General features: G+C 36.4%; 1 protein-coding gene across 8 annotated transcripts in view; it reads right to left on the minus strand.

Moving 5' to 3' along the window:
* Nucleotides 1-27,864, minus strand: part of CCDC15 (coiled-coil domain containing 15) — a 96,645-nt gene that overhangs the window by 63,267 nt on the left and 5,514 nt on the right. For 4 of the 8 annotated variants that reach the window (XM_025928968.2, XM_086678767.1, XM_086678773.1 and 1 more), the window contains exons 3-13: nucleotides 27,291-27,440; nucleotides 26,685-26,876; nucleotides 19,921-20,034; nucleotides 14,605-14,727; nucleotides 13,630-14,346; nucleotides 12,922-13,044; nucleotides 12,555-12,677; nucleotides 10,909-10,983; nucleotides 9,859-9,981; nucleotides 3,960-4,052; nucleotides 2,203-2,306 (exon numbers count right to left, since the gene is read on the minus strand). In XM_025928968.2, the coding sequence (XP_025784753.1) occupies nucleotides 2,203-2,306; nucleotides 3,960-4,052; nucleotides 9,859-9,981; nucleotides 10,909-10,983; nucleotides 12,555-12,677; nucleotides 12,922-13,044; nucleotides 13,630-14,346; nucleotides 14,605-14,727; nucleotides 19,921-20,034; nucleotides 26,685-26,876; nucleotides 27,291-27,440 (1,937 nt within the window). Of the gene's footprint in view, nucleotides 1-2,202; nucleotides 2,307-3,959; nucleotides 4,053-9,858; nucleotides 9,982-10,467; nucleotides 10,591-10,908; nucleotides 10,984-12,554; nucleotides 12,678-12,921; nucleotides 13,045-13,629; nucleotides 14,347-14,604; nucleotides 14,728-19,920; nucleotides 20,035-26,684; nucleotides 26,877-27,290; nucleotides 27,441-27,864 lie in introns of all 8 variants that reach the window. The other 4 variants (XM_086678774.1, XM_086678768.1, XM_086678769.1 and 1 more) reach the window with 4 other exon arrangements.

The raw sequence follows: 27,864 nt of genomic DNA on the forward strand, positions 1-27,864 counted from the left end.
TGGTGTTTATTTCTCCTTTCAATTCTGTTATTATTTGCTTTCTGTTTAGGTACTCTGATGTTGGGTGTGTAAATATTAATTGTTATATCATATTGATGAATTTATATAAGAACCTTCTTTGTCTATTGTGACCCTTTTCAACTTAAAATCTATTTTGTCTTCTATAAGGATAGACACCCCCACTCTATTTTGGTGACCACTGACTGCATGGAATATCTTTTTCCATCCCTTCACTTTCAGCCTATATGTGTCCTTAAAGCTAAAGTGAGTCTCTCATAGGCATCATTTCTCTTTTAAGACAGTGTGGTATTGGCAAAAGAATTGACAAATAGGTCAGTGGAACAGAAAAGAGAGCCCAGAAATAGACCGGTATAAAGTTAACTGATCTCTGACAAAGGAGCAAAAGCAATACAGGGAAGCAGAGATAGTCTTTTCAACAAATGGTATAGGAACAACTGAATGTCCATGTGCAGAAAAATGAATCCAGACACAGATCTTACATCCCTTATAAAAATTAACCCAAAATGGATTATCAAGCTAAATGTAAAACACAAAATGACAAAATTCTTAGGAGATAACACAAAAGAAAATCTAGGTGACTTTGAGTATGGCAAATAATTTTATATATATATATGTTTTTTTGTTTTTTGAGAGAGAGAGAGAGAGAGAGAGAGAGAGAGAGAGAGAGAGAGAAAGCGCACGCGAGAGAGCACTGTCAGTACATAGCCCAACACAGGGCTCTATCTGATGAACCATGAGATCATGACCTGAGCTGAAATCAAGAGTCAAATGCTTATCCGACTGAGCTACCCAGGTACCCCAATTTTTTAGATACAATACCTAAGGCATGATAGATTAAAAAAAAATTATTATAAGCTGGACTTCATTAAAATTAAAATCTTCTGCTCTCCAAAAGACAGTATCAAAAGAATGAGACTTAAAGCCACAGATGAGGAGAAAATATTTGTAAAAGACACATTTGATAAAGGATTATTATCCAACACAAAGAACCCTTAAAACTCCAGAATAAGAAAACAAATAGTCCAATTAAAAAGTGAGCCAAAAACCTAAACAGATACCTCACCAAAGAAAATGTACAGATGGCTAATAAGCATATGAAAAGGTGCTCCACATCATATGTCATCAGCAAACTGCACATTAAAACAACAAGGTACTGCTACACAACTGTTAGAATGGCTGACAACCAAAACACTAACAAACCAAATGCTGGAGAGGATGTGGAACAACAGAAACTTTCATTCATTGTTGACAGAAATGCAAAATGGTACAGCCACTTTGGAATAAAGTTTGGCAGTTTCTTTCAAAACTAAACATACTCTTACCATATGATCCAGCAAGGATACTTCTTCGTATTTACCCAAAGGAGGTGAAAACTTACACCTAAATGAATCCTGCACATGAACATGTAGAGCAGCTTTATTTATAACTGCCGTATCTTTGAAGAAACCAAGAAATCCTTCAGAAGCTGAATGGATAAACTCTGGTACATCCAGACAATAGAATATTACTCAGTGCTACAAAGAAATGAGCTGTCAAGCTATGAAAGGTATTAGAGGAAGCTTAAATGCATATTACTAAGTGAAAGGTAGCTAATTTGAGAAGGCTACATATTGTATCCCAACTATATAACATTCTGGGCAAAACAATGGAGACAGTACAAAAATATCATTGGTTACCATGGGCTGGGGAAGAGAAAGATGAAGAGGTAGAGCACAAAGCATTTTAGGGCAGTAAGACTATTCTGTATGATATTATATTATTTGGATACAAATCATTACACATTTGTCAAAATATACAAGAATGTATACAACACTAAGAGTGCATCCTAATGTAAAATATGGATTATGATGTGTCAGTGGAAGTTTATCAGTTGTAACAACTGTACTACCATGCTATAGGATGTTGAGAGTGGAGAAGGCAGTCCACGTGTACAGGCAAAGGAGGTAAATAAAACTCTCTGTACTTTCTGCTTAATTTTGCTGTAAACTTAAGATTGTTCCAAAAAAAAAAAAAAATTTCCACCAAAAAAAAAAAAAAAACCATAGCTCTTAACCAACTTTTCATACTTCTTTCCAGATCAAAAACACTTGTTTCTACTATGGCTAATGATTTCTAAAACCTAGTTTTCAAAATCATCTTAACTGGCAATTGAAGGCTCATAATAAGGATCAAAGAACTTACTTTTCAGCTTTCTTTTGATGTTCTTTTTGCCTTTGTTGTTCTTTTACTTGTTCTCTTTCAATATCCATGAAAAGTCGTCTGTATCGCAGGTATTGCTTTTGACGCTAAAGGAAAGAAGTTAAAATTTCTTAAGATTCTGCTCTCAGAGGACTTCCCAAGGAAGGAAAATATCCTTGTGCCATAGACAAGAAAACTACATATTACAAAAGTCACATGGAATTAAGTCTTTAATTTCTTTTTTTTTTTAAGTTTATTTGTTTATTTTGAGAAGGAGAGAGGGAGAGCACATGTACATGTGCACATGCATGAAGGAGGGGTGGAGAGACAGGAAGAGAGAGAATGCCAAGCAGGCTGTGCTCAGCACAGAGCCCGACACAGAGCTCGATCCCACAACCACAAGATCATGACCTGAGCCAATAGCAAGAGTCAGACACTTAACCGATTGAGCCACGCATGCGCCCAGTCCTTAATTTCTATTTATGGTGACCTAGGATAATATCACATACAGCAACAGCTTTATATTCTCAAGCACATGGCTATTAGATATTACAGACAAATCAGAGAAAGAAGTATTGATTTTTGCCCTTAGTATAGTCCTTTGTCAACAGCACTTGAGGAAATGATTGTATAGGACATGATAAGATATAGTACTATATTTACTCTGTGTTCCCAAGTTATAAGTACCCATAGAAGGCCAAAGAAAGAATATGAGAGGTATTTTATGAAAGAAAAATAGTCACTTTAACTTTTCAAAATTAAAACCACATCACAAAAGTATACTCTAAACCAAGCCTAATACAGTGGAAAGAGGGAAGAAGGACTGGGAATATCTGAGCATCATACTTTTAAAGGGAACAAGTATAATAAAAGCAGTGCTACTGCCCTGTGTGTGACCTGTTCATACTTCTGGGTTTATACATTCTCTTTTAAGGACAGAAGCTACTCAAAGGGCACTACTGCACACACAGACGTGGTTTTGCCCTTTGAGCAGCTGATGTCCTTTCGGTAAAAATTATGAAAGTCTAATAGCCAGTTCTTAATATTGAGGATACATCACAATTATCAGTGGTGTTCTTTGAAAACACAGATGCCCCAAACCTACCTTTTCAGATACTGATCACTATATCTGGTTTGGGTCCAGGCATTTGTATTTTAAATTTTTTTTTTTCAACGTTTATTTATTTTTGGGACAGAGAGAGACAGAGCATGAACAGGGGAGGGGCAGAGAGAGAGGGAGACACAGAATCGGAAACAGGCTCCAGGCTCCAAGCCATCAGCCCAGAGCCCGACGCGGGGCTCGAACTCACAGACCGTGAGATCGTGACCTGGCTGAAGTCGGACGCTTAACCGACTGAGCCACCCAGGCGCCCCCAGGCATTTGTATTTTAAAAAAAGCTCCACATCTGATTCTAGCACATGGACAGTGTTAAAAACTGCTGGTTTAAACTAACATTAGACTGAGAAGGCAAAAAAGGAAGTCATAAGTTAAAACTCTTCCTTTAGGTCATTGTAACAAATATACACTAATGGGAAAAATTCACTAGGATCAGATCTCTGATTTTACATCAAGGTTATCTTAAATCCTAGGGGCTTAGAAGAAAAGTTCAACACATTATAAAGAGTCAAGTAACTTCTTTGCCTTTATCCATGGAACTTGTAGTATTAGCTCTAAATGTGTAAGTACACAATAAATTGTTCCCAATTTCACACTACTATAGTAGAAAAGCTGGTGTCCAAAAGCAATTATCATTACATACCTCTTTCTTGTCTTCTTCTTGATCTACTCCAGACTGAAGTGCCAGTGGAACTTGGAATTCGGTGTTCAATCTTGACTGACATTCACCATACACCTGTTAGAAGTCCAGTCACACAAGTGAAAAAACTGCCCAAAGCTAGCCCTGCACGTGCTTTTGCTATTTTCATCTATTGATTCTTTTCTCCTGCAACCCTGAGCTCAATTGGATAAAAACAAACAAAAACTCAATAAAATAAAATAAATAAAAAAAGAATGAAAGCAGCAGAGTCAGAAGGAAATAAACCAAACAAAAAACAATAAACCAAAGAAAATGATTCAGGTCAAAAACATGGATGAATTAGTAACAAATCAAAATGTTCAGAATGAAAGTTCTTCTAACGTGATCGCTCGAAATCACTCTATTATGCATGTGCTTGGGATTGAATCCAGGATATAAAGCCAGATCCCTTATTATCTTAAATCTGTAATCAATTTCTATTTATACAACTCCTTGGTGGGTGTGAGCCCAGAGAAGAAGGGCCTGAAAATGTTATAACATCAATTGACATGGAAGGGAGGAAACTGAAGCTAAAGTTCCCCCATATTACTATAAAAGCCTTATGATATAACCTGGTATACCTGCTTTGACACTGTATGAGTCAAATTATGATCTCTAACTTTCAGAAATTAAAGTCATTTTAATATTACTTTTTCTTAGCTTAGAAGTTATTTATCTTTTAGCAAAGTTTCAGGATATAAGATCAGTATTGTATTTCTATGTACTTGCAATGAACAATCTGAAAATGAAATTAATGGAAAAATCCACTTAAAATACCATCAAAAACTTACTTAAAATAAATTTAACAGAGGAACTGTAAGTTTTATACTCTGAAACCTAAAAACATTGTTGGAAGAAATTTAAAAAGATCTAAATGAATGGAAAGACATCTCCTGCTCATGGACTGGAAGACTTAATATTGTTAAGATGGCAGTACTCTCCAAATTAATCAACAGATTTAACGCAATCTCCATCAAAATTTCAGATGACTTCTTTGCAGATGTTGGCAGGATGATCCTAAAATTCATATGAAAATGCAAGGGACCCAGAGTTGCTAAGATGGCTTTGAAACAGAAGAACAAAGTTGGAGCAATTACTCTTCCCAATTTCAAAACTTAACACAAAGCTACGGTAATCAAGATAGTGTGGTACTGCCATAAGAACAGATTTATGGGGAAAAAAAAAAAAAAGAAAAGAACAGACTTATAGATGAATGGAACAGAGCTGACAGTTCAGAAAGAAACCATTATGTTTACAAACAACAGATTTTTATCAAGAGCACAAAGAGAAATCAATGGGTAAGAAGAGTCATTTCGACAAATGATGTTGGGAGAACTGGATATCCACATGCAAAAGAATACCTTATACCACATGTGAAAATTAACTCAGAGCAGATCACAGACCTAAATGTAAGAGATATAAAATTCTTAGAGGAACACATTGGAATAAATCTTCATGATCCTGGATTAGGTTATGGTTTCTTAGATATGACATTAAAAGCACAAGCCACAAAGAAAAAAAAACAACTAACTTAAACTTCTTCAAAACTTAAAACTTTTGTGCTACAAAGGAAACCATCAAGAAAACAAAAAGCCTACAAAATGGGAGAAAACATTTGTAAATCATATAATAAGGGGCTTATATGTAGGATACATTAAGAACTCACAAAACTCAATGATAAAAAGATAAGTAACTCAATTACAAATTGGACAGATAATCTAATAAGGAGTTTTGTAAAAAAAAAATATCCAAATAGTGAATACACATGTGAAAAGATGCTCACCATTAACCATCAGAAAAATGTAAATCAAAACGACAATGAGATACCACTTCACACCCATTAAGAGAGCTATAATTAAAAAGACAGATAATAAGTATTAGTGAGAATGTGAAGAAATTGGACCCCTCATGCACGGTTGGAGGGAATGAAAAATAGTGCAGCCACTTTGGAAAAGAGTTTGGTGGTTCTTCAAAAGGTTAAGCATAGAGTCCCAGCAATTCCACTTACAGGTATACTCAAGAGAAATGAAAACACATCCACAAAAAAACTTGTATGCAAATGTTCACAGCAACATTATTCATAACAGCTAAGAAGTAGAGACAATTCAAATATTCATCAGCTGATGAGCGGATAAATAAAATGTGCTCTATGCATAAAGTGTAATATTACCCAATGAATAGGAATACAGTACTACTACATGCTACAAGTTACAATGTTACACTGCAAATGTTACACTTAAGTGAAAAAAGCCAGTCACCAAAGACATGGGTGATCATGGATTCCATGATCCCATTTTTATGAAATGTCCAGAACAGGCAATCTCGAGACAGAGAAAGGGGTTACTGGTTGCCTAAGGCTGGGGATGAGAGTGAGAGGAAAAAGGAATTGGCTGCTAATGGGTAAGGACTTTTTGGGTATGATGAAAATGTTCTAAAATTCATTGTGGCAAAGTTTGTACAACCCTTTGAATATACTAAAAACACTGAATTGTATACTTTAATTATATGGTATGTGAATTACAGTCATTTCTCAAAATCCCACACACCTTATCTGTGAATTTGCCTATTCACTAAAATTTGTTTGTAATCCCAAAATTAACACTTGCAATGCTTTTATGGTCATCTGCAGACATGTACAGAGCTGTGAAAAATTTGAGTCAACCAGATGTGCATGTTGCCAGCTAAGGTCAAATAAGGTGATGCTTTTTGTTCTTTTTGTTTCAGCCTTCATACTGTAAACAAGTATTCTTTTCAAGGTCTATTTAGTGCCCAGGTTTTTGCATTTTTGTGCATTTTGTTGGTGATTTTGCTGTTTAAAATGGTTCCCAAGCACAATGCTGAAGTACTATCCAGTATTCCTGAGCATAAGAAGGCTGTGATGTGCCTTATGGAGAAAATACATGTATTAGATAAGCGTCATTCAGAAATGGGCTATAGTGTTATTGGCCCTGAGTCCAATGTTAATGAGTCAACACCATATATTAAATAAGGTATCTTTGAACAGAAATTCACATAAAATAAAGTTAGGTATTGATCAGTGACCAAAATGTTATGATCAGAAGCTCACAAAAACCTAATTCTGTTATCTTCCCTAGCAACATTGGTTCAGCATTCACCAATTCAGTGTGTGTGGCAACTTTATATAACTATCATGAATAACAAGAATCGATTATATTATTTCATTCAAGCTCTTATGTTTAAAGCTATTTATCTATTTGTTATAGATAAAATCTGAAAATTATACACAACAGTGGCTGATGGTAGTCATCTCTGGAATTTTTGGTTATTTTTTCTTTTTGTTTACTTGTGTTTACTTTTGCTACAATAAAAATGGAAACATTTTCTGCTTTCAAAACAGTAAGAAAAACTGGACTTCCAGCACTGGGCAAAGAGTAAGCTCACTATGGACCTGTCTCTCTGTCTCTCTAATTTTGTCTCTGTTTCTAATTAAAAATTCCAGGAAATGTGGCCCATGGTATCGGGGGAGAGTATAGGGGGCTCATTCTTCTTCTTATCCTGAAGAAGAATGAGCTAGAAAAGTGGATTCCTTAAATCTGTGTATGAATTGGCATACACCCCCAAATCACCCCTAAGCTGGGCATGCATGGGATGGACCTAAAGGAGTATAATGAAGGCTCTGAGAATCAAACATTCAAGACCCTATTCACAGGAAGTGAGAAAGAACTTATAGTATATAAATTTAACCAGGTTGATTGCCTACTAGAACAAAGAAACAAATAACATTCTTCAGAGGATTTCAACAGTAGCCAGAGTCTCACAGTATAATATTCAAAACTGGATCCAGAAGAAAAGGTGGCAGAAGAATCCAGAATATGGTCCAAAGACAGTTAACTCTTCTTCTGAGATAGCAGGAATAGGTAAGAATGGCAAGAAAGCAAATGACTGAGGGAGTAACTGCGTGATGGCTTCTATTTTCTTCATGACAAGTCTGAGAGTATGGGGACGCAGTAAGAACTTAAGAAGTATTTAAGGTTTACAGTTGTAAGTGTGGCCCATAGGAAGAGGGAGCGGACAAAATGCTAAGCGGCACAAGGGACCCAGCTGTGACTCTAAGCCCTAAGTATGAATGTGATCTAAATCTACACTATTGAAATGTTTTTTTTCCAATAATGCAGGATTATTTTGGGAGCCTAAAAAGGTAAAGGACGGATCCAGGGGTGAGGATTTTCAGGGCTTGTATGGCAGAAGGACATGAAGAAGAGGTTCTGACCACTTGGCAGCACCCTCGATCAAATGATCAGGGTTAGGTAGCCCTCTTTTGTGTTCAGTTAATGCCCTCTGCACCTTCTACCTTCAGTCATGTTACTTCGTAATCATCTGCTTAGGTGTCAGTCTCTCTTCTTTAGACTGTCTGAAATTTCAGTTCTGATTCACAATTGTGTCTTTGATATTTAGTGCTTAACCAATGGCTAACACCTAACAAAGTGATAAATAAATGTTTGATTGATTAATTCATTCAAAACATATTTAGCAAGAGATCATCAGGTACCAGGCACCATATTCTAAAGGCTGTCCATATATTGGTAAAAAAAACAGGTGTGGTACCTCTCCTCATAAAGCTTACACACCAGTGGAAAACACATTAAATGAATAAATAATTACAAATTGTTTTGTGTACTGAGAAGGAAAGAGAATGCAAGGATAGAAAAAACAGAAGGGAGACCTATTTTTGACAAGGTGGCTGGGATAGTTTTTTTTAAGGAGCTTTTATTTTTTTTTAACATTTTCATTTATTTTTTAGAGATAGAGAGAGACAAAGCATGAGCAGGGGAGAGGAAGAGAGAGGAGACACAGAATCCAAAGCAGGCTCCAGGCTCTGAGCCGTCAGCACACAGCCCAAAATGGGGCTCGAACCCACAAACCGTGAGATCATGACCTGAGCCGAAGTTGGACGCTTAACTGACTGAGCCACCCAGGCGCCCCTCTAAGGAAATAACTTTTAAGCTGAAGCCTCAAGGAAGAGAAGGGACCAGCTTTGTGAAGAAAAAAAGAGATGGCTATCCAGATAAAGGAAAGAAACATATGCAACAGACCTGAGGTAGGAAAGAACCTGGCATACTTCAGAATACATGACAATGTAGAATAAACATGACAGCATCCCTCTAGGCCAACTTCATGGATCCAAACTAAAAATTACAAAAGAGCTGCTAAAAGTTTAGTCCTGAAAACCTCAGCCCAAATCCTACTTTCTGCCTTTCTGCTCCTTTTCTTCTTGTTCTCTTAAAAAGGCCAAAAGGAAATGTCTTTTTATCTGTTTTATATATCCTAACAACACCAGGTGCCTGAAGGCTCTGTTGTTAAAATAACATACAACCACAAGATAGAAATTATCCAGACAGTGGTAAATTCTAGTGGGAATAAACTAGACTTCACTAAACCATGGAAAAATCTTAGTAGGCCAGAATATTGTAACATTTTCTTGAAAAACTATAGATCTTAACTCAGTACATCAAAGTTTAGCTTATATATATAAACCCTAACAAGCTCTAGCCTGAACTCTGAACAGTTTATTTCTTGGTGATCCCATCTTATGCTCTCCCAACTTACTGACAGAGATCTAGGCCTGATCAATGGGTAGAAGATTCTCCTGCCCCTTCTCCCTCAGAAACCACTCATTTCTTCCCCTCTCACACCAGAAACAACACCTCTTCTAAAAGAATGTATATATAAAATACAGCTTTTCCAATTGTCAGCCCCTGACAATACCCAAGGTTTCAGTGAGAGCAGTAATCTTATGTCAGGATAGGTTCTACACACTATGAAATAAAACAAGAATCTGCTTTTTGCTCACCCTGAGCACTTGCAGCCCAATCCTATCTAAATTCCATTACTCATACTCCACCTGTCTTCTGCTGGAAGCCTCTCTCTGGTGCTTGGGTGGAAGTTGCTGATGGCCATCCAGAAACAAATCCTCTTGCCATCTTTCTGCTGTCCCAACAGACGGCTGCTGCCTGAAGCATAAGGTCTAAAACATACAAAAGCACTCACCAAAGCATGCGAGCAGTGAAATAATGCTAGTAAAAATACTGTAGGCTGCAGTGATAGCCCTGACGTACTCCACGCAGGTCAGAATAATCTGATACATTATGCATATGAGTATGCATTACACTTCCTGCCACTATTATGGATCTTAACTATATTCACGAAGCAATCATCCATAAGCTTCTTCGTCCATAAAACAAGGATAATAGTATCTATCTCCCCAGGTTATTGTCAAAATGAGAAATGAGACAATGGACACAAAGTTCTAGAACTATTTTAATTATGGAAAGTGCTTAATGAACATAAGCTGCTTTTCATAATATTATTGACAATATTATTGACAGTATGAGTAAGAGAGAATACCACCAGCAGCAGCTGCAGCACTGTTGTTAGAAGCAAAGCTCTGGCAAGCCCAGATCAAACTCTAATTTACTTTCTGCTGTTTACTTTTTATTATACTCTCCTCTACCTGTTCTCTGGCAGAACTTGGATCCCGGATATCATGTAAAACATATTCACAGCACTCTAGAAACAACTCCTTTCTCCATCTCTCATCTGTCAAATTATGTAAGGCCTGCCCATAGCTCCTGTGCTAAAAGACAACGTAAACACTGAATATCAATTGCCTAAGCAGGAGCATCATGACGGGGCAATAGTAAAAGCTTCAGTGAAGAGGCCTGAAGTAGTTTCAACAGGTCAGAATGGTGTGATACCTCACAGAACAAGAGGACATCACAGCTTTGCCCGTTAATACTGACCTTAACACTAAATCCCTAAACAGTTACTATATTGCCCTATTAAATTTGAGCCAAAACCTAAGCAATTTATTCTCTGCTACTTATTCCTCACTCTGCTCTGCTCTGCTTATTCCCTGAGAGAGGCTAGGTCTTAAACACTGGGTGAAACATACCGATGGCACTCCAGAAACAATTCTTCTTTCAATCTCCCATTTCTCAAAAGATGCAGGTTGCTTGAGACACTTGTTCTAAAGGAAAAACAAAATATAAAACTGTGTAAGCAGAAATGATTTTAGACATCACTGACAAATCCAAAATAATGATACTAGCGGAGGATAATATAACAGAATTGGTGTGTACGTGTGCTTCCATCTGTTAGTACAGAATTCCCAAACATAAATCAAAGTAGGAAAGAACATAGTATAATGCATCCCAAGATACCCATCCCCCAACTTCAATAATTAGTAACGTTTTTTTTCCATCTATCTCTTTTGCCACTTTTTTCCTGGAATATTTGAAAGCAAATCCCAGATTATTCTGGTACCTTTTTTTTTTTTTTTTGCATGGGGTATCCCCTTATTCAACAAATGGAAGCAGATAAGGCAACAAAGCAGTATTTTTATAATGTTGCTAACATTTTCCCAAGGTACAGCCAGAACACAAGCTTGTGTCATTTCCACAAGTACTCCTACTCAATGTCCCCAGTAACTGCATGCACAAACACTAGAGGTTCAGGAAGTTCTGAGGTGGCAAACAGTTTGTTTTGTCCTTCATCATAACTGGTTTGCAAACTGGATGCCTGGTTTTGGTGTACTGCCTCAGTTGGTCAAGAGTAGAAGCCCTTCAGTATTTACGAGACTAAATGCAGAAAGCCAAATAAGCCTCCAGGATATGAGTTTACAAATAACAATTTACTGTTAACCAATCAATATTACATAAACCCTGTCTCTTGGTTAACCCCAATGACAGAGGTATGCTTTCTCACCTGGACAGACTTTAGGTCTGGCACATTTCAAAATAACTGAAGATGTTATGCTCTTATCTTCCCTCCAGCAGCTTTATTTCTATGTAGCCTACATGCAAACTAGCTTGATAAGCTCCAACCCCAATTTTAAGTAATTTTGTCTCTGTTACTATTTCAGGAAGGAGATAGTCCTCCCACTGTTTTTGCTCTACATGTTCTCTAGGAGAGGCTCAGTCCTGGCTTTAGGTTTAACATACTGATAGTACTCCAGAGGCAATTCTTCACTCAGTCTCTCTGCTCTCATAAAAGATGGCAGTTCCTTGAGAAACATGTTCTAAAGGAATTAAAAACAGAAAACAAATCATCTGACCAGGGCAATGTGCTAATCTAATATTGTAGGCTTTGGTGAGAACTCCAGGGAAATGGTACCAGGTGAGGATATTCTGATACATTTGGACTTGAATAAGGATGTAACACGTTTAGCTCAACGCTGTAGACCTGAATTTGTAATCCTAAGCCATGAACAGAAGAGTCTGACAAACCCCTCATGTTTAGTAATTTAGGATCTGCCACTTTTTCCTGCACTATCCATGTAGGGACAGTATGTTTATGGTAATACTGTGGGCTTCAGCAGAAGTTGTAGCATCATCTTAGTAAATTGAAATGGTCTGATTCTACACTAAGAATATGAATGTGATTTATCAACCTTCCAAATGACAGAACTGATTTGATTGGATACATTCACTAGACCAGGGTCTTTTGCACCTGATTCTATACTTCACATTACCAATTACTGAGAATGTATAAAACCCAGTTACTTTATCTCCTGTTTATTTCCTTTTTATTCTGCTCTACCTGATCTCTGATGAAGGTATAGTCCTGGAGTTTAGGAGGCAGGTACTGATAACTTGCCAGGGAAAAGCCTTCTCTCCCTTTCTCACTTGACATATCAGAATATGACTCCTTGAAGCGTACTTTCTAAAAGAAAACAAAAACATTAATTATAAATTGCCCAGTGGAAGTAATATGCTAGCAATACTACAGACTTTATTGAAAGCCTTACAGTAATTTTTTAAACTCAAGATAATGTGAAATATGGAATAAAACAGAAAGCCATGATTTTTGTCATTTTTGAAGTCTAGCTGAAAACAACCATTGCAAGTTCCAAACTAAACCCAGAACAATTCAGTTCCTGCTGGTCTCTCTCCTTTTTCTATTCTACCTTGTCCCTGATGGAGGTCTGATCTTGACTGCTGTGTAGAAGATCCTGATGGGCATCCAGAGGAAACACCTCTCTCCCTCTCCTGTCTGTCAAAATTGATGCTGGCTGCTTCAAATTTGCCTTCTAAAAAAAGAACAAACACAAAATATAAATTGTTCACTTAAGAAAGACAAGTTAACCAATAATACTTTAGGCTGTGGTGAGAATTCTGGAATGAACTGAGGTCAGAATATAACTTAACATGGTATGGAATAAAAGAAAACATTATATACTCTATTCCATACACATCCAGATATGACCCTATATAATTTACTTCCTGTTGATCCCTTTCTTCTTATTTTCGGTCTAAGTGATCTCTGGTAGAGGGCCAGCGCTGGAACCTAAATAGTAAAAGATACTGTTGGCACACTTGTGGGCCATGCCTTTTTCCATCTTTCAGGTGTCAAAGCAGATAATGGCTGCCAGAATATTTTCCCTAATATGAAGATTTAAAAAAAAAAAAAAAGTAAATTGTCCAGACAGGGGTAATATGCTGCTGATAATACTCTAACACTTAATGAGAACCCTAGACTTTTGAGAAATTAATGAGAAGACTACTTTTTCCAACTATGACTCTCCAAATCAACTGCAATTGAGTCCTTCCAAATCCCACTCCAAAATTTAACTGGCTATTTTTTCTTGTTATATCTCCTTTCCACTCTATTTTACCTGATCTCTGGGTGGAAAATCCTGTACTCTGGGGAGAACACACAGGTCTCTGAATAGAAAATGCTGGTGTTGGTCTCTGGGTAGAAAATCCTGGTCCTGAAATTTGGACTGAATATTCTGGTCTTCAGAGAGAACATGCTGGTCCTGACATTTGGGTAGAATATTCTGGTCTTTGGGTAGAAAAACCTGGTTTTTAGGTAGAAAGTCCTGGTCCTGACATCTGAGTAGAACATTCTGGTCTGTGGGAAGAACACACTGTTCTTCGGGTAGCAAATCTTGGACTTCAGACACAATACTCCCATCTTCTAGTTCAATATTCTGGGCTTCTGGCATAATATCCTGAGTTTCTGTCTTAACAGCCTGGGCATCAGGCTCAGTGGTCTGGGCTTCAGGTTCAATAGCCTGGGCTTCAGGCTCAATGGCCTGGGCTTCAGGCTCAACGGTCTGGATTTCAGTCTCAACAGCCTGGGCTTCAGGCTCAGTGGCTTGGCCTTCCACCTCAACAACCTGGGTGCTGAGCCTTGGCTCAATACTCTTAGCTTCTAGCTCAACACTCTGGACTCCTGTCAAATCACCCTGGATTTTCAGCAGATCACCTTGGGCTTCTGGAAGATAATCCTGGGCTTCTGGCAGAATATCCTGAAGGCCTTGAAGATCTAACTGCTTTTGCTCTTCCTCTTTCATCACAGTAAATAATGGATTTTTGAATTGTGCTTTCTAAAAGTGAACATAAACATCAAATATAGAATGCCAGGTAGTAGCAACACTCTAGGTTTTCCATAAGACTCCTAAAATAATCTCAAAAAGATATAGTGGTCAAACAAATTACTATAATAAAATGGAAATCAGGATCTTTGCTCAACTTAACAAAACCAAAATCTATAATCCCAAACCAGTACAACAATACTGGCATCCCTAATCCAAATCACAATTAGTTTAATTTCTATCATACTATCTCCTTTTACTCAGCTTTACCTGAACTCTGCTGAAAGGTTTGTCCCTGTCTTCAGAAAGGAGATCCTGTTGGTCTCCCCAAAACAAATTTTCTCTCCCTTTTTTATCTATCAAAATAGATGAAGATTCCTCAGAGTCAGGTTCCTACAAAACACACAATCAAAATGAAAAAAGAAATATCTATTACAGGTAGAAACAGTGTAATTACAATAAAATCCTAGGCTTCAGCACACTTTTAATATAATTTAGGAAGTAGGTCAATATAATCAAATATTATAAAAACAAGATATTACAAAAGAAGTATAAACTATATACTGAGAACTATAAAACACTGTTGAACAGAATTTAAAAATATCTAAATAAGTGGAAAAACATCCCATGTTCATGGATCTCTGAAGACAATATTAAGACATCAATAAACTCTCACATTTACAGTCAACTGATTTTGAACAAGAGTGCCAAGAAAATTCAATGGAGAAAGAATAGTTTTTCAACAAATGGTACTGGGACAAGTGGTTATTCATATGCAAAAAGAATTAACTTAAAACACTTCCTCACACCACATATAAAAATTCACTCGAGGGGCGCCTGGGTGGCGCAGTCGGTTAAGCATCCGACTTCAGCCAGGTCACGATCTCGCGGTCCGTGAGTTCGAGCCCCGCGTCGGGCTCTGGGCTGATGGCTCGGAGCCTGGAGCCTGTTTCCGATTCTGTGTCTCCCTCTCTCTCTGCCCCTCCCCCGTTCATGCTCTGTCTCTCTCTGTCCCAAAAATAAATAAACGTTGAAAAAAAAAAATTTCACTCAAAATAGATCATGTAAGAACTAAAATTATAAAATTCTTAGGAGAGCACATGGTAGAAAATATTGATGACTTGAAATTAAGCAATGGTTGGGATGCCTGGGTGGCTCAGCCAGTTAAGTGTCTGGCTCTTGACTTCAGCTCAGGTCATGATCTCACAGTTTGTGGGTTTGAGTCCTGTAGTGGGGAGCCTTCTTGGGATTTTCTCTCTCCCCCTCTCTCTGCCCCTCCCATGCTCATGCACTCTATGTGTATGTGTGTGTGTGTGTCTCAAAATAAATAAATAGACAAACTTAAAAAAAAAAAAAGATTAAGCAATGGTTTATTAGGTATTAAATCAAAAGCATGCAACAAAAGAAAAAAATAGATAAATTGAACTACACCAAAAGAAAAAATTTTGTACACATGATAGCATTAAGAAAGTGAAATGACAATCTATAGAATGGAGAAAATATTTGAAATCATGTATCTCGTAAGGGACATGTATCCAGAATATATAAAGAACTCTTATAACTCAATAATGAAAAAACAAATAACTCAATCAAAAAATGGACACCACCACATTAGAATAGACACTTTCTCCACAAGACATATAAATGGGGCAATAAGCACATGAAAAGATACTCAAGATCATAAGTCATCAGGAAAACACAAATCAAAAGTACAGTGAGATATCACTTCATACCACTAAGATGGCAATAATCAAAAAGATGGACAATAGTAAGTATTGGAGAGGATGTGGAGAAATTGGAACCCACATATATTGCTGATGAAAAACAGCTTGGCAGTTTCTCAAAAGGTTAAACATAGAGTGACCCTACAACCTCCAAATTCCACTACTAAAAACAAGAATGCCCACACAAAGACATGTACACAAGTGTCTGTAGCACAGTTATTCATAAAAGCCAAGAGGTCCATCAACTGATGAATGGATATACCAAATGTGATATAGCCATAAAAGGAATATTATTCAGCAATAAAAAAAGGAATGAAGTACTGACACATTCTACAATAAACTTTGAAAACATTAGGCAAAGTAAAAGAAGCCAGGTCACAAAAGACCATATATTATATATATTATATGATTCTACTTATATGAAATGTCTAGAATAAGCAAATCTATAGAGACAGAAAGTAGATTAGTTGCTTAGGACTGGGGGTAGGGAAAGGGAGGGAACAGAAAGTGATGGCTAATGAGAATAGGGTTTCTTTTAGGGGTTAAGGAAGTGTTATAAAGATTAGATTATGTTGACATTTGCACAAACCTGTGAATACACTAAAAATAACTGAAATGTATACTTTAAGTGGGTAAATAGTATAGTATATAAATTATATCTCAATACAACTGTTAGGAAAAAACACTACTGGTAAATAGTATAGTATATAAATTATATCTCAATAAAATTGTTAGAAAAAAAACACTACTGGACATTAGAATTTTATCCCTTAAACCCAACCTTAATTAGCTGTGGATGGCTCTAACAAGCCATTTTTCCCCCCTCTACTCTACATTTCCCTCCCTGATTTTCTATAAATTTCTGGTAATGCAAAGTAGTTAAAAGTCCAAAGACCTTGATGGAACTTAAAGAGCAATTGTTCTTTTGTTCCTATATTTATCTTGAGGGATGACGCTTCCCTACAAAATGCTTTCTTAAGGGGCGCCTGGGTGGCGCAGTCGGTTAAGCGTCCGACTTCAGCCAGGTCACGATCTCGCGGTCCGTGAGTTCGAGCCCCGCGTCAGGCTCTGGGCTGATGGCTCAGAGCCTGGAGCCTGTTTCCGATTCTGTGTCTCCCTCTCTCTCTGCCCCTCCCCCGTTCATGCTCTGTCTCTCTCTGTCCCAAAAATAAATAAACGTTGGAAAAAAAAAAATGCTTTCTTAAAAAAACAAGAAAGAAAGAAAGAAAGAAAGAAAGAAAGAAAGAAAGAAAGAAAGAAAAGAAAGAAGGAAGGAAGGAAGGGAGGAAAGAAAGAAAGAAAGAAAGAAAGAAAGAAAGAAAGAAAGAAAGAAAGAAAGAAAAAATGATACAGAAATAAATGGTCTAGAGAAAGTAATATGCTTATGATACTGGGTTGAGTTTTCGTGAAAGATCTGGAGTAATTTTAACAGATTACGGTGGTTTAACATAGAATAAAGAAAAACAAGTAGTTAGTTCTACTTCAGATTTACAAATAAATCACTCACACATCAAACATATGGAAGGAAATATGCTGGTAGGAGAATATATTAACTTTATAAATGACCACTTGTTCCTACACCAGCCAGTAACAATTTTAGGATGCTTATGATTTTGTCTTAGTGACCCAACAGTGGGCAAGCAAGTATATCTTCTAACTGTACCTCCAAATCTGGAATAACAAAAACAACCAGACAGATTCTAAGGTCAGTAAAAATAAGTCTAACAAGGAAATGAAACAAGAGTTCAACCAGGTTACAGATTGTGTCCTTTCTGACTGGCAGATTTCCACTTCACAAAACTGAGGGGGTAGAAAACTATTCAGAATTGAGGGAACAACCACATACATGATATAAGAAATGTGAAAATTTTCACTAATTTCTTAGATCATTCTCATTTCTATGGAGATATGTTTCCAATGTTCTAGCTGAAAAATACACATGTATTCTTTGGAAGCAATAAGCAGAAAGTCTGAATACATCATCATCATCATCATCATCATCATCATGAATTACACTTAAATGGCATCTTTGACATATAAAACTGGTTTATAGAAGGATGTTACCTCAGACTTAATCCTTCTCCCTCTACTGGATAAGTATTTATTTCAGTACTTTTTCTGGAAAAGCATCAATTGAAAGGTTTGAACATATTCCACACAACATAAAATATCAGTCTCTAGGATCTGATAACCCTTTTTTTCTGGTTTGCTAGAATGTGTCCAATCTTCATTCTAATACTACTCTGAAGTCAGTACTGGCACAAACTACAGCCGCCAAATCCATAGTATGAAAACCGTCCAAAAACCAAGTCACTGAGAAGTTTGGTACAAAAGAAATTCTATCTTGAGAGTCCTAACAAGGCAATGCTACAAAAGGGTAACCATACTAAACGTACCTGGGATGGAATGTCTTTTGTGATACACACCATATATTTATATGTTTAACTATAAATATCTTACTATCACTGAAGAGGGAAACATAGATTAGTATTCTACAAATTACAAATACATAAAAGACAAATATTTTTGATGGTTGTGTTGAGATACTTAAGAAAAAATACAAAAACATTTTTGTATATATTTATGTATATATATCCATTTCTTTCCAAAAACATACACACACACACACACACACACACACACACACACACACACACACACATATATACATAATCTAGGAAGCAAAACTAAGAAAGAACTAAGAGACAGAGGTGATGAGGGCCACAAAAAAAATAGGGTAAAAAAGATGAGATGGTCCATTTTACTAGATGCTTTCTATCAAAACTTGATATTCACGCCAAAATTAAGTACACACAGGAAAATACATGAGTTTATTTTTAGGATCCAAATCTGTGAACGCTGAAATAAACAGCCACAGAACAATATCATTTTACAAGTATAGCCTTAAATATCCTTTTAAGTCTAGCTCTGCATCTATGTTCCAATTATTCACTCTAACCTTGTATTTTGAATCAAAAGAATTTCTTTTTAAATAATAACAGTATTGGGGCTCCTGGGTGGCTCAGTCGGTTAAGCGTCCGACTTCAGCTCAGGTCATGATCCCACAGTTCATGAGTTCAAGCCCCGTATCAGGCTCTGTGCCGACAGCTCAGAGCCTGGAGCCTGCTTTGGATTCTGTGTCCTTCTCTTGCTCTGCCCCTCCCCTGCTCATGCTCTGTCTGTCTCTCCCTCTCTCTCAAGAATAAACATTAAAAAAATTTTTTTAAATAATAACAATACTGATTTTTTCCTAACTAGAAAGTAAAATATATACTTTATGGAAAATTTTTTAAATAGGGAAAACCAAGAGAAGAAAATAAAAATTACCTGTACTAACACTAACCATAAATAATCAGTATTAACCTCTTGGTCCATTTCTTTCCAGGCTTTTGTCTCTGCACATAGTATTCTCTTCCCATCGCTTTATCTTTATTTTTTTATTGTTTGAAAAATATTCTACATTTATTTGCTTATTATTTGCTTCCCTGCTAGCACAGATGCTCCTGGAGGGATCTTTGTCTATCTTTTTTTTCCTGCTTCTAGAACAATGCTTGGTAACGACAGACATTCTATAAACATTGGCTGCATAATTTTTTTTTTAATTTAGAATATATTGTATATAATTTTGTATCCTACTTTTTTCACTTAATTTTGTATCACAGACACTTCTGTCTTTAGATATTCTTTGAAAGCATATTTTTTTTACAATAGCTATATATGGATACACCATAATTTTTTAACCATTCCCTACCATTGGATATTTCAGGTTATTTCCAATTATTTTTACAGTTATAAATAATGCTGAGATGTAAATAAATATTTATGTGTACCTTTTACAACAATTTATTAGAAATTAATTTACCTCTTGGTGGGGAAAGGTTTTTCTTCTACCATCTGGAAACACTGACACATTTTTTTTGTTCACAGTCTTAAATGATGCCAGTCGGTGACGAGCCTGTTTCATGGTTTGACTAAGCTGCCAGGGAAAGGGAAAAAAGAGCAAACAAAAACAGGCTAAAGTTTTAATACCAAATTCACTAAGTGTTCCAACAGGAAAACAGGCCCCTATTATTAAAAAATGCCAGACCTAAGACAAAAGGATTACCTGCAAAGGAGACTGTGGTTTGCTGACAGTACTTTTACAACATGACTTTCATTATTCTAAAATACTGTTATTTCATAACTTGATTTAAGGGCTGTTATTCAAATCATTTTTCAACAACATATTCTTTGTATCAAGAATGTACACAAAATATCAGAACCTAAAAGTTTTAATTAATAATTTTAGAAATTATGAGCAAATACATTCTTTACCTCCTATCCATCTTCTCAATAAGGAGTTATTTCTTCGACTAGTCTTTGCATGCCTAATCACTTTTATCACTCCTTGCTAGAGAACTCCATTCCTAGTCCCTCTAAAATCTTTTTTCCTGTTTACAAGAATCCCTTCTTCACCCCTAACATTTGAAACCTATAGCTATTCAAAGTCTTTTCTCAAACCCCCCTTCTCCCAGGAAGCCTTTCTAAGTTAACTCAGAACACAAACTCCAACATCTCAACAGAACCCATTTGTTTCAAGTACTCTAAGTAACAGCTGATAATGAGTATTAATATTAAATACATTGACTTTGTGTTCATTCCTTACATCTACCAGGTCATTTCAGTAAGCACCTGTTTTGATCTCTTTTTCAGAAGAGCATAGCCTATTTTATTTTTCACAAATCTGCACAGAATGTTCCCTTAAAGAAAATACAGAAATGAACAAAGTACCATGTTTTAGGCTAAGCACTACATCATGTAGAAGAAAAGCATATCCCTATACTACAAAGTAAAATTAAGGCAAAGTCAGGACCAGTTCCAACCAATCTAGTAAAAGTTAATGATATCAATTCTCCCTGGAAAGTAAATCATGACTATGATTTACAGATATAAATAACAAACACTTTGGTTTTTACTAATGGTGAGCTAGGGATAAAAACACTCTCACTAACGGTGCAGTTTCCCTACAGCATATCACCTGTTTTGTCCTTGCTTCTAAAGGTCTACACCTCTCACCAGAGAAATCAGCTTGAAACATTACTCTTTATTTTACTAAGAGGGGACTTTTTTTTTTTAAGAAAAAATTTTTTAATGTTTATTTTTGAGAGAGAGAGAGAGACAGAGCGCAAGGCAGGGAGGGGCAGAGAGAGAGGAAAACACAGAATCAGAAGCAGGCTCCAAGCTCTGAGCCGTCAGCACAGAGCCCGATGCGGGGCTCAAACTCACGAACCATGAGATCGTGACCTGAGCCTAAGTCAGTTGCTTAACCGACTGAGCCACCCAGGCACCCCTAAGAGGAGGACTTCTAAATTTGGTCAGCAGAATGGCTAAAGGGATCAAGATAGAGGTAATCATACTATAAAAAGAGATATATGTACAGTTAAAGTTATAAAAAATACAGAGCCACAAATGTGCCTGCTTTTACTCACTGCCAAGTATAGTAGATGTTATTGCCCTGCACAATGTGACCAAGGATTCAAAATAGCTGTTGTAACAGATTTAAAATAAGGACACATAATCTACATCTCCCAACAAGTCCAAACCTCTATTAGAGTCACAGATTGATTTTAGTCCCTTAAGCAGGATATTTCAACTGGTCCAGCAGTTGGAATATACGTTATAGTCTTTCCATTTCTCTGTCATTATCCATAACACTTCATCAAACCTCAACCCGAAAGCCCTTTCAAGGACCAGCTATGAGGACTGTAATAGGCTGACTAATGGACACTCAAAGACACCAGGTCCTGATCCCTGAAACCTATAAACGTTACTTTATAAGAAAAAAGGGGCTTTGCAGATATTATTAAATATATCTTAAGATGAGGAGATAATCCTGGACTATCCATATGAGCCCTAAATGCCATCCCAACTGTCTTTATGAGAGAGATGGCAGAGGAAGATGTGGCATACAGAAAAGAAGAAGGTGATGTAAAGACAGAAGCAGTGATCGGTACAATGTAACCACAAGGAAAGGAAAGCCAGCAGACACCAAAAACTAGAAGAGTCGAGGAACAAATTTTCTCCTAGAATCTGTGGAAGAGACCCTGCTGATACCTTCGTTTTGGCTCACTGAAACTGATTTTGGACTTCTGGCCTCGAGAACTTCAAGAGAATTAATTTGTCATTTCAAGTCGCTAAGTTTGAGGTAATTTGTTAACAGCAGACAAAAGAAACGAATACAAGGACCAAAGTCAATGTTCATAAGCATTAAACAAAAATATAGAAAATAGGGGAATTTTACAAATCAAATTATTAAGTGGGCCTCCCAAGCTATAGGCTCACCAATAACCTAGATCTTGCGTAAAAAGGCAGGCTGGGATAATGAAAATTCCTCATCTTACATGATGAACTAGGAAGTATGAGAAATCAGACACAGGAACTGAACCTAAAAGGTCCGAAGCTGGAGAAAAGAGGCTAAAGGAGCCATAAGTATGCCTAAGTTTCAGAGCTGTGATGATGAGAATACCAGTTAGTAGAAAAATTAAGCAAATAAGAGAGAAGCTTATGTGTAGAGACAGGGAACACTCCCACTTTACCTGGAACTGTCCAGGTTTAGCACTGAAGGTCTCATGTCCTCAGACAATAAGGAAGGTGGGTCACCCTATGAGAAAACTGAATCAATCAAGTTATTGATTAAATACTAGTTGTGAAGATCAAAGAACCTATGCTGTTGTGATCACTGGAGCTACCTCAGAGCCAGAAAAACTCCTCTGACTCCTTAAGGGAGTTTCTGATTCTGCCATTATCATCCCATGCATGTTCTTGAAATAAAATGAAGTCTTGCAGCCAAAGAGCCTAACTCAAACAATAGTTTTCCAATGATAGATTAAGAAAACTTATCAGGTTATTTCACATTGCTTAAATCTTTCTTAATTACCAAAATTAATTGGTATTTTCAGGGTTGAAAAAGCTGGAAAGCCTGCATTACAAAGAGAGAATGAAAATAAAAAACAAGATAATAAAAGATTCAGTGAGAAATAAAAAGCTGAGATATCCCATGCTAGAAAATAGTGGTAAACTTAATAGTGTATTTAGAAAAAATTATTACATGGTGAGAATGAAACAATGATCAGCTGTTCATTGATTCCCAACCAAAATGAAGTTATCAAGGGACACAATAGAAACTCAATCCCTAGAGATAAATATCAGTCTGAACAAAAGCAGGGGGCTAGGCTAGTTCTATTTTATGGGAACACTTGAAATTTCTTCCAGTTTTATGATTATAGTGGCTAACTTTAGGTACCCAATCTTATCTATTTCAGAACAAGTAGGTAATACCAAGTATTATGAGTGAAGGCTGGGGTGGGGGTACAGAATAAGAGAGGTCCTAGCAAAATCACATGTTGGGGTACAGGGCCACATCCAGTTTTGAAGGCCATATTTGAAAAGAGCATATTTGAAAAACTAAATAGCATTCAGAAGAAATCAACCAAGATTATAATGACTGAAAGCATTAGGAATGTAAGAATCAAAAGAGAAAAATGGGGGGGTGCCTGGGAGGCTCAGTTGGTTAAGCATCTGACTCTTGATTTTGGCTCAGGTCACAATCTCACAGTCATGAGATCAAGCCCTGTGTTGGGCTCCATGCTGGTCATTGAGCCTGCTTAAGATTCTCTCTCTCCCTCTCCTTCTGCCCTTCCCCCATGTGCACACACGTGCGCGCGCGCTCTCTCTCTCCCCCCAAAAAAGAAAAAAAGAGACAGAAATGATAGCTATAATCAAATATAATCAAATACCTAAAGTGTCTTAGAGATGACCATGGTATTTTATTTTCTATTACTTGAGAGTGCAAAACTAGGCCCAATGGGTAAAAATTATAGGAACATTTTGACTTAGTATATTGATAAAATACTTCTAATAATTTCAAGACTTCTAAAAATGAATAGCCTAAAAAGTGGTCAGTTGCTCAACAGTGGCAGTGTTCTAGCAGAAACTAGAGACAATATAAAAAGAATTCTTTAGAGAAAGAAAGGTTAGACTAAATAATGTCTTTTCTTTTCTAACATTTAATTAAAAATGTAAATAAATTCAGGGGCGCTTGGGTGGCTCAGTTGGTTGAGCATCCGACCCTTGATTTCAGCTCAGGTCATGATCTCACAGTTCATGAGTTTGAGCCCCACAAACTCTGTGCTGATAGCACAGAGCCTGCTTGGTATTCTCTGTATCCCTCTTTCTCTCTCTGCCTCTCTCTCAACAACAACAAAAAAAAAAGATAAACTTTTTTAAAAAGATTTTAAAAAATGTAAATAAATTCAAACATATTGGAAATGTCAAACATATAGTAGACAGAAGCTATAATGAATCCCACATACACACCCAAACAGTTTTAACATTATCAATTCCTGGCCCATCTTATTTTATCTATAATGCCTTACTTCACTTCACCCTTATATTACTTTGAAGTATACCCCAGATATCAAATCATTTCATCCTTAAGTATTTCAATATGTCAGATGAACTTTTAAAACCCTCCAGCTCCAGGATTCTATGGTTCTATCACTCCGTGGCACACGAAAACTGAAAAGTCCACCAATATTCAGAAAGTGAATTATATTCACCATTTACTCAACCACTTCCAGATAAATCAAGGGAGTTAGTGCTTGAACAATGCCTCACTGTCTAGTTCTTAGTGACATCTAGTGGATAAAAACTGCAACAGAGGAGCGACTGGGTGGCTCAGTGTCAAATTCTTGGTTCCTCTCAGATCATGACCTCATGTCTTGAGTTCAAGCTCTGCGTTGGGCTCTCTGCTGAGCCTGCTTGGAATTCTCTTTCTCTCTGCCTCTCCCATGCATTCGCACATTCTCATTCTCTCTCTCTCTCACTCTCTCAAAAATAACTTTTAAAAATTAAAAAAAAAAACTGCAACAGAAACAGTAAGATTAAAAAGCATCTAATGTCAAGATGCTGTTTGGGCAAAAGTTTATAGGCTTAAAGTAGTTTAGGTCACTGAACATTCTTCAGTAGTTCATCTTTTAAGAAAAAACCGGTATAAATTTTTTTTTAGTTTTGTAACATTTCAGGCTTTTCATAACCTGATTTCGTCCTATGTAACCTCAATTTTCTGTCATCCTCCTCTATAAACTATCAATCAGAAAGGTTCCATCACTTATTCCCAAATATACCAAGCTCATTATACATTCTACACTCTTAACTGTTCCTCCTATCTCAAAATTCTCTTCAATTCACCAATTCAATTCACCTTACCAACTCAAAATATACAACTCAATTCCACCTCTTCCAACAAATATTTCCTTGGAATTGAAAAATTTTTGAAATTCCATAGTGCAACTTTATCACCAAATATAGCAATATCTCTATATTATTATCTAATAGATTGGAGTCTACCAGCTTTACATCTCGACTTGGAAATGCAAACCCCCATAAAGGGTCCCATTTCACATTTCATTCGTTCAATGTTTAAGAAACACAGTATATTCAAATATCTGTGAACTGATGTGTTCTACTTATATACTATACAGATGAAGTAAAATCCTCACTACGGTGGGATTATAGCCACAAGCACCACGAAGGCAACAACCTTGTCTGTGTTCATCAATGTTCTATCCCTTATACTTTATGAAGTGCCTGATTCAATAAATATTTGCTCAACAGATTGTTCATAACCTTAAAAAAGGAAACAAAAATGATTTTTAAAATGATTACTACAAACCAAGCAATGGCAAGAAAAAGTCATAGTTCGGGCAAAGAAAAAAATTTTTTTAAGTATTTCAATATAATATATGCTTATAAAGCTTTCCCTAATTATACTAACAACTATACAATCCCTTCATACTTATGACCAAGCAAGTCAGCAGTTATGAAACTTTTATTTTTGCATAATCATCATTTTCTACACTTTTGCTCTCCTCTCACTATCCCTAGAAATGCATTTTAAATAAGATGAAGTATAATTCCCATAGCAGAGTTGAAGAATATGGTATCGAGTGGACAAAAAGCTCAGGTACACTAAGGAGAGTTGAGTGCACGGTCTCAAGTGATTTCAGCGGATGAACCTACTCATGGTGATTAATTTTTAAATAACAGATATGTAAAATCAATTACTTAGGATATGTTACTTTTTTTTTTAATTCTATGTCAAGAGTTTACTATGTTATTACTTGACCTATAGATCTATTTATTGTGATTATCAGACTAAAGGACAGAAATGAGGAAAAAGAGACAAAAATAATGAATGAAGTGCCCCATATATGTACTGTACCTTTTTGCAATAGACATTAGGAATCAGTTCTGTCCAGATACCATAAACAATAACTTACCCATAACACAATTCCAGGACAATTGGGAAAAAATCTATGTTCTTTAACTTAAAGCTCTTTGTCATAAGTTTTTAACTCTAAGAGTTTGGCAGCTTCCTTTAGATGACTCTAAATTGTCTTACCAAAAATAAATAAATTTAGAATATGTATAAAAAACATTATTCCACTATTCCCCACTTTACAAAAGTAAAAAAAAGAAGGTAATTAAAAGTGAAGTTGAGTAGGATACCTCCTAATCTCTACTTCATATTCTAGATATGGCATGTATCTAAAGAAAATCATAGGCATAAAATGAGTATGTACTTACAGCCTGGGCTTGATGTTGGAGTAATTCATTCTGATTCTCTCTATCTTCTAGTCCATCCCCCAGCACTTGGGAAGGAGGTAACCTAGGACTTCCAATTGCAGCATTCAAATTCTTTGGAAAAACACTTGTTCTTTTAGGAGTTAAATGTGTTGGATCTGAGGACTGCATGGCTATAGAGCCTTCTTTTTCTGCCTACACAAAGGAAGAAAGAGTGAGATTCTTCTAGTGAGATTCTACTCCGGGCCAGTACAATCAAATAATGCCTATAAGTGGCCCAAAAGACTTTAAATCAGGGCCAAGGATAGAAAGAGGAAAGCTTTAGCAAGCAATGAAACTAATATTTACCAGGCATCCCTAATGTGCTAATAATTTACCTATCAAATTCTCCTAACAACACTGTGAGACAAATATCATAGCCTCATTTTATAGATAAAGAAACTACAGTCCAGAGAAGTAATAGGCCCAAGGTGACACAGCTAGCAAGCAGCAAAGCCAAAATTCAAACCCAAATCCAAAATTCTGACACTGTTTTTGATTATTTGGTGAAAACAAAAAAATGAGTCAGAGCAACGTAAGAATAAAATATGGTTTCTCTTTTGAACTTACTGCTTCATAAGATCTCTGAAGCTGATGCTTTTTTCGCAACCTGATTTGTTGATTTACTCGGCGTTTGACTTGTCTCTGAAAATGCTTCAGAGCTTCTTGTTTTTTTCTTAGTTGTTCCTTTAGTTCTTCTTCAATCATATATGCTGAAGTCTTGAAAGATGAAAGAAAATAAACTTAAATGTCAGCAGTTTTGCCTGTTAGGACTGTTTTAAGCACAAAGCTGTCAAGGTACAATCCCAACAAAATAATTCAGTTCTATAATCCAAAATTCCCAGTATAGTAAGGAAATCACAGGAGTTCAGAAGCTGATAATCTAGACATAGCTACTGAGTACCAAGAACTCAAACCAAATCAAAAACTAAAAATTGGAATTTTTGTACTCAAATCAAATCTTAATTTTTCATTGAATTGACAACTAAAGTTGCCTTCATTAATTCTTAATGAACCAATTCAAACCTATCTTATGTTACACATTTTCTAAAATGAATAAAACAGTCCAGATACACCAAATTGCTCACCGCTCACCAAATATGTCCTATTATAAAATGCCTTCACACTCAGATTTACGCTCCAT

The sequence above is a fragment of the Puma concolor genome, chromosome D1, assembly GCF_028749965.1.
Source record: "Puma concolor isolate L17-30 chromosome D1, mPumCon1.1.hap2, whole genome shotgun sequence".
Taxonomy (NCBI): Eukaryota; Metazoa; Chordata; class Mammalia; order Carnivora; family Felidae; genus Puma; species Puma concolor.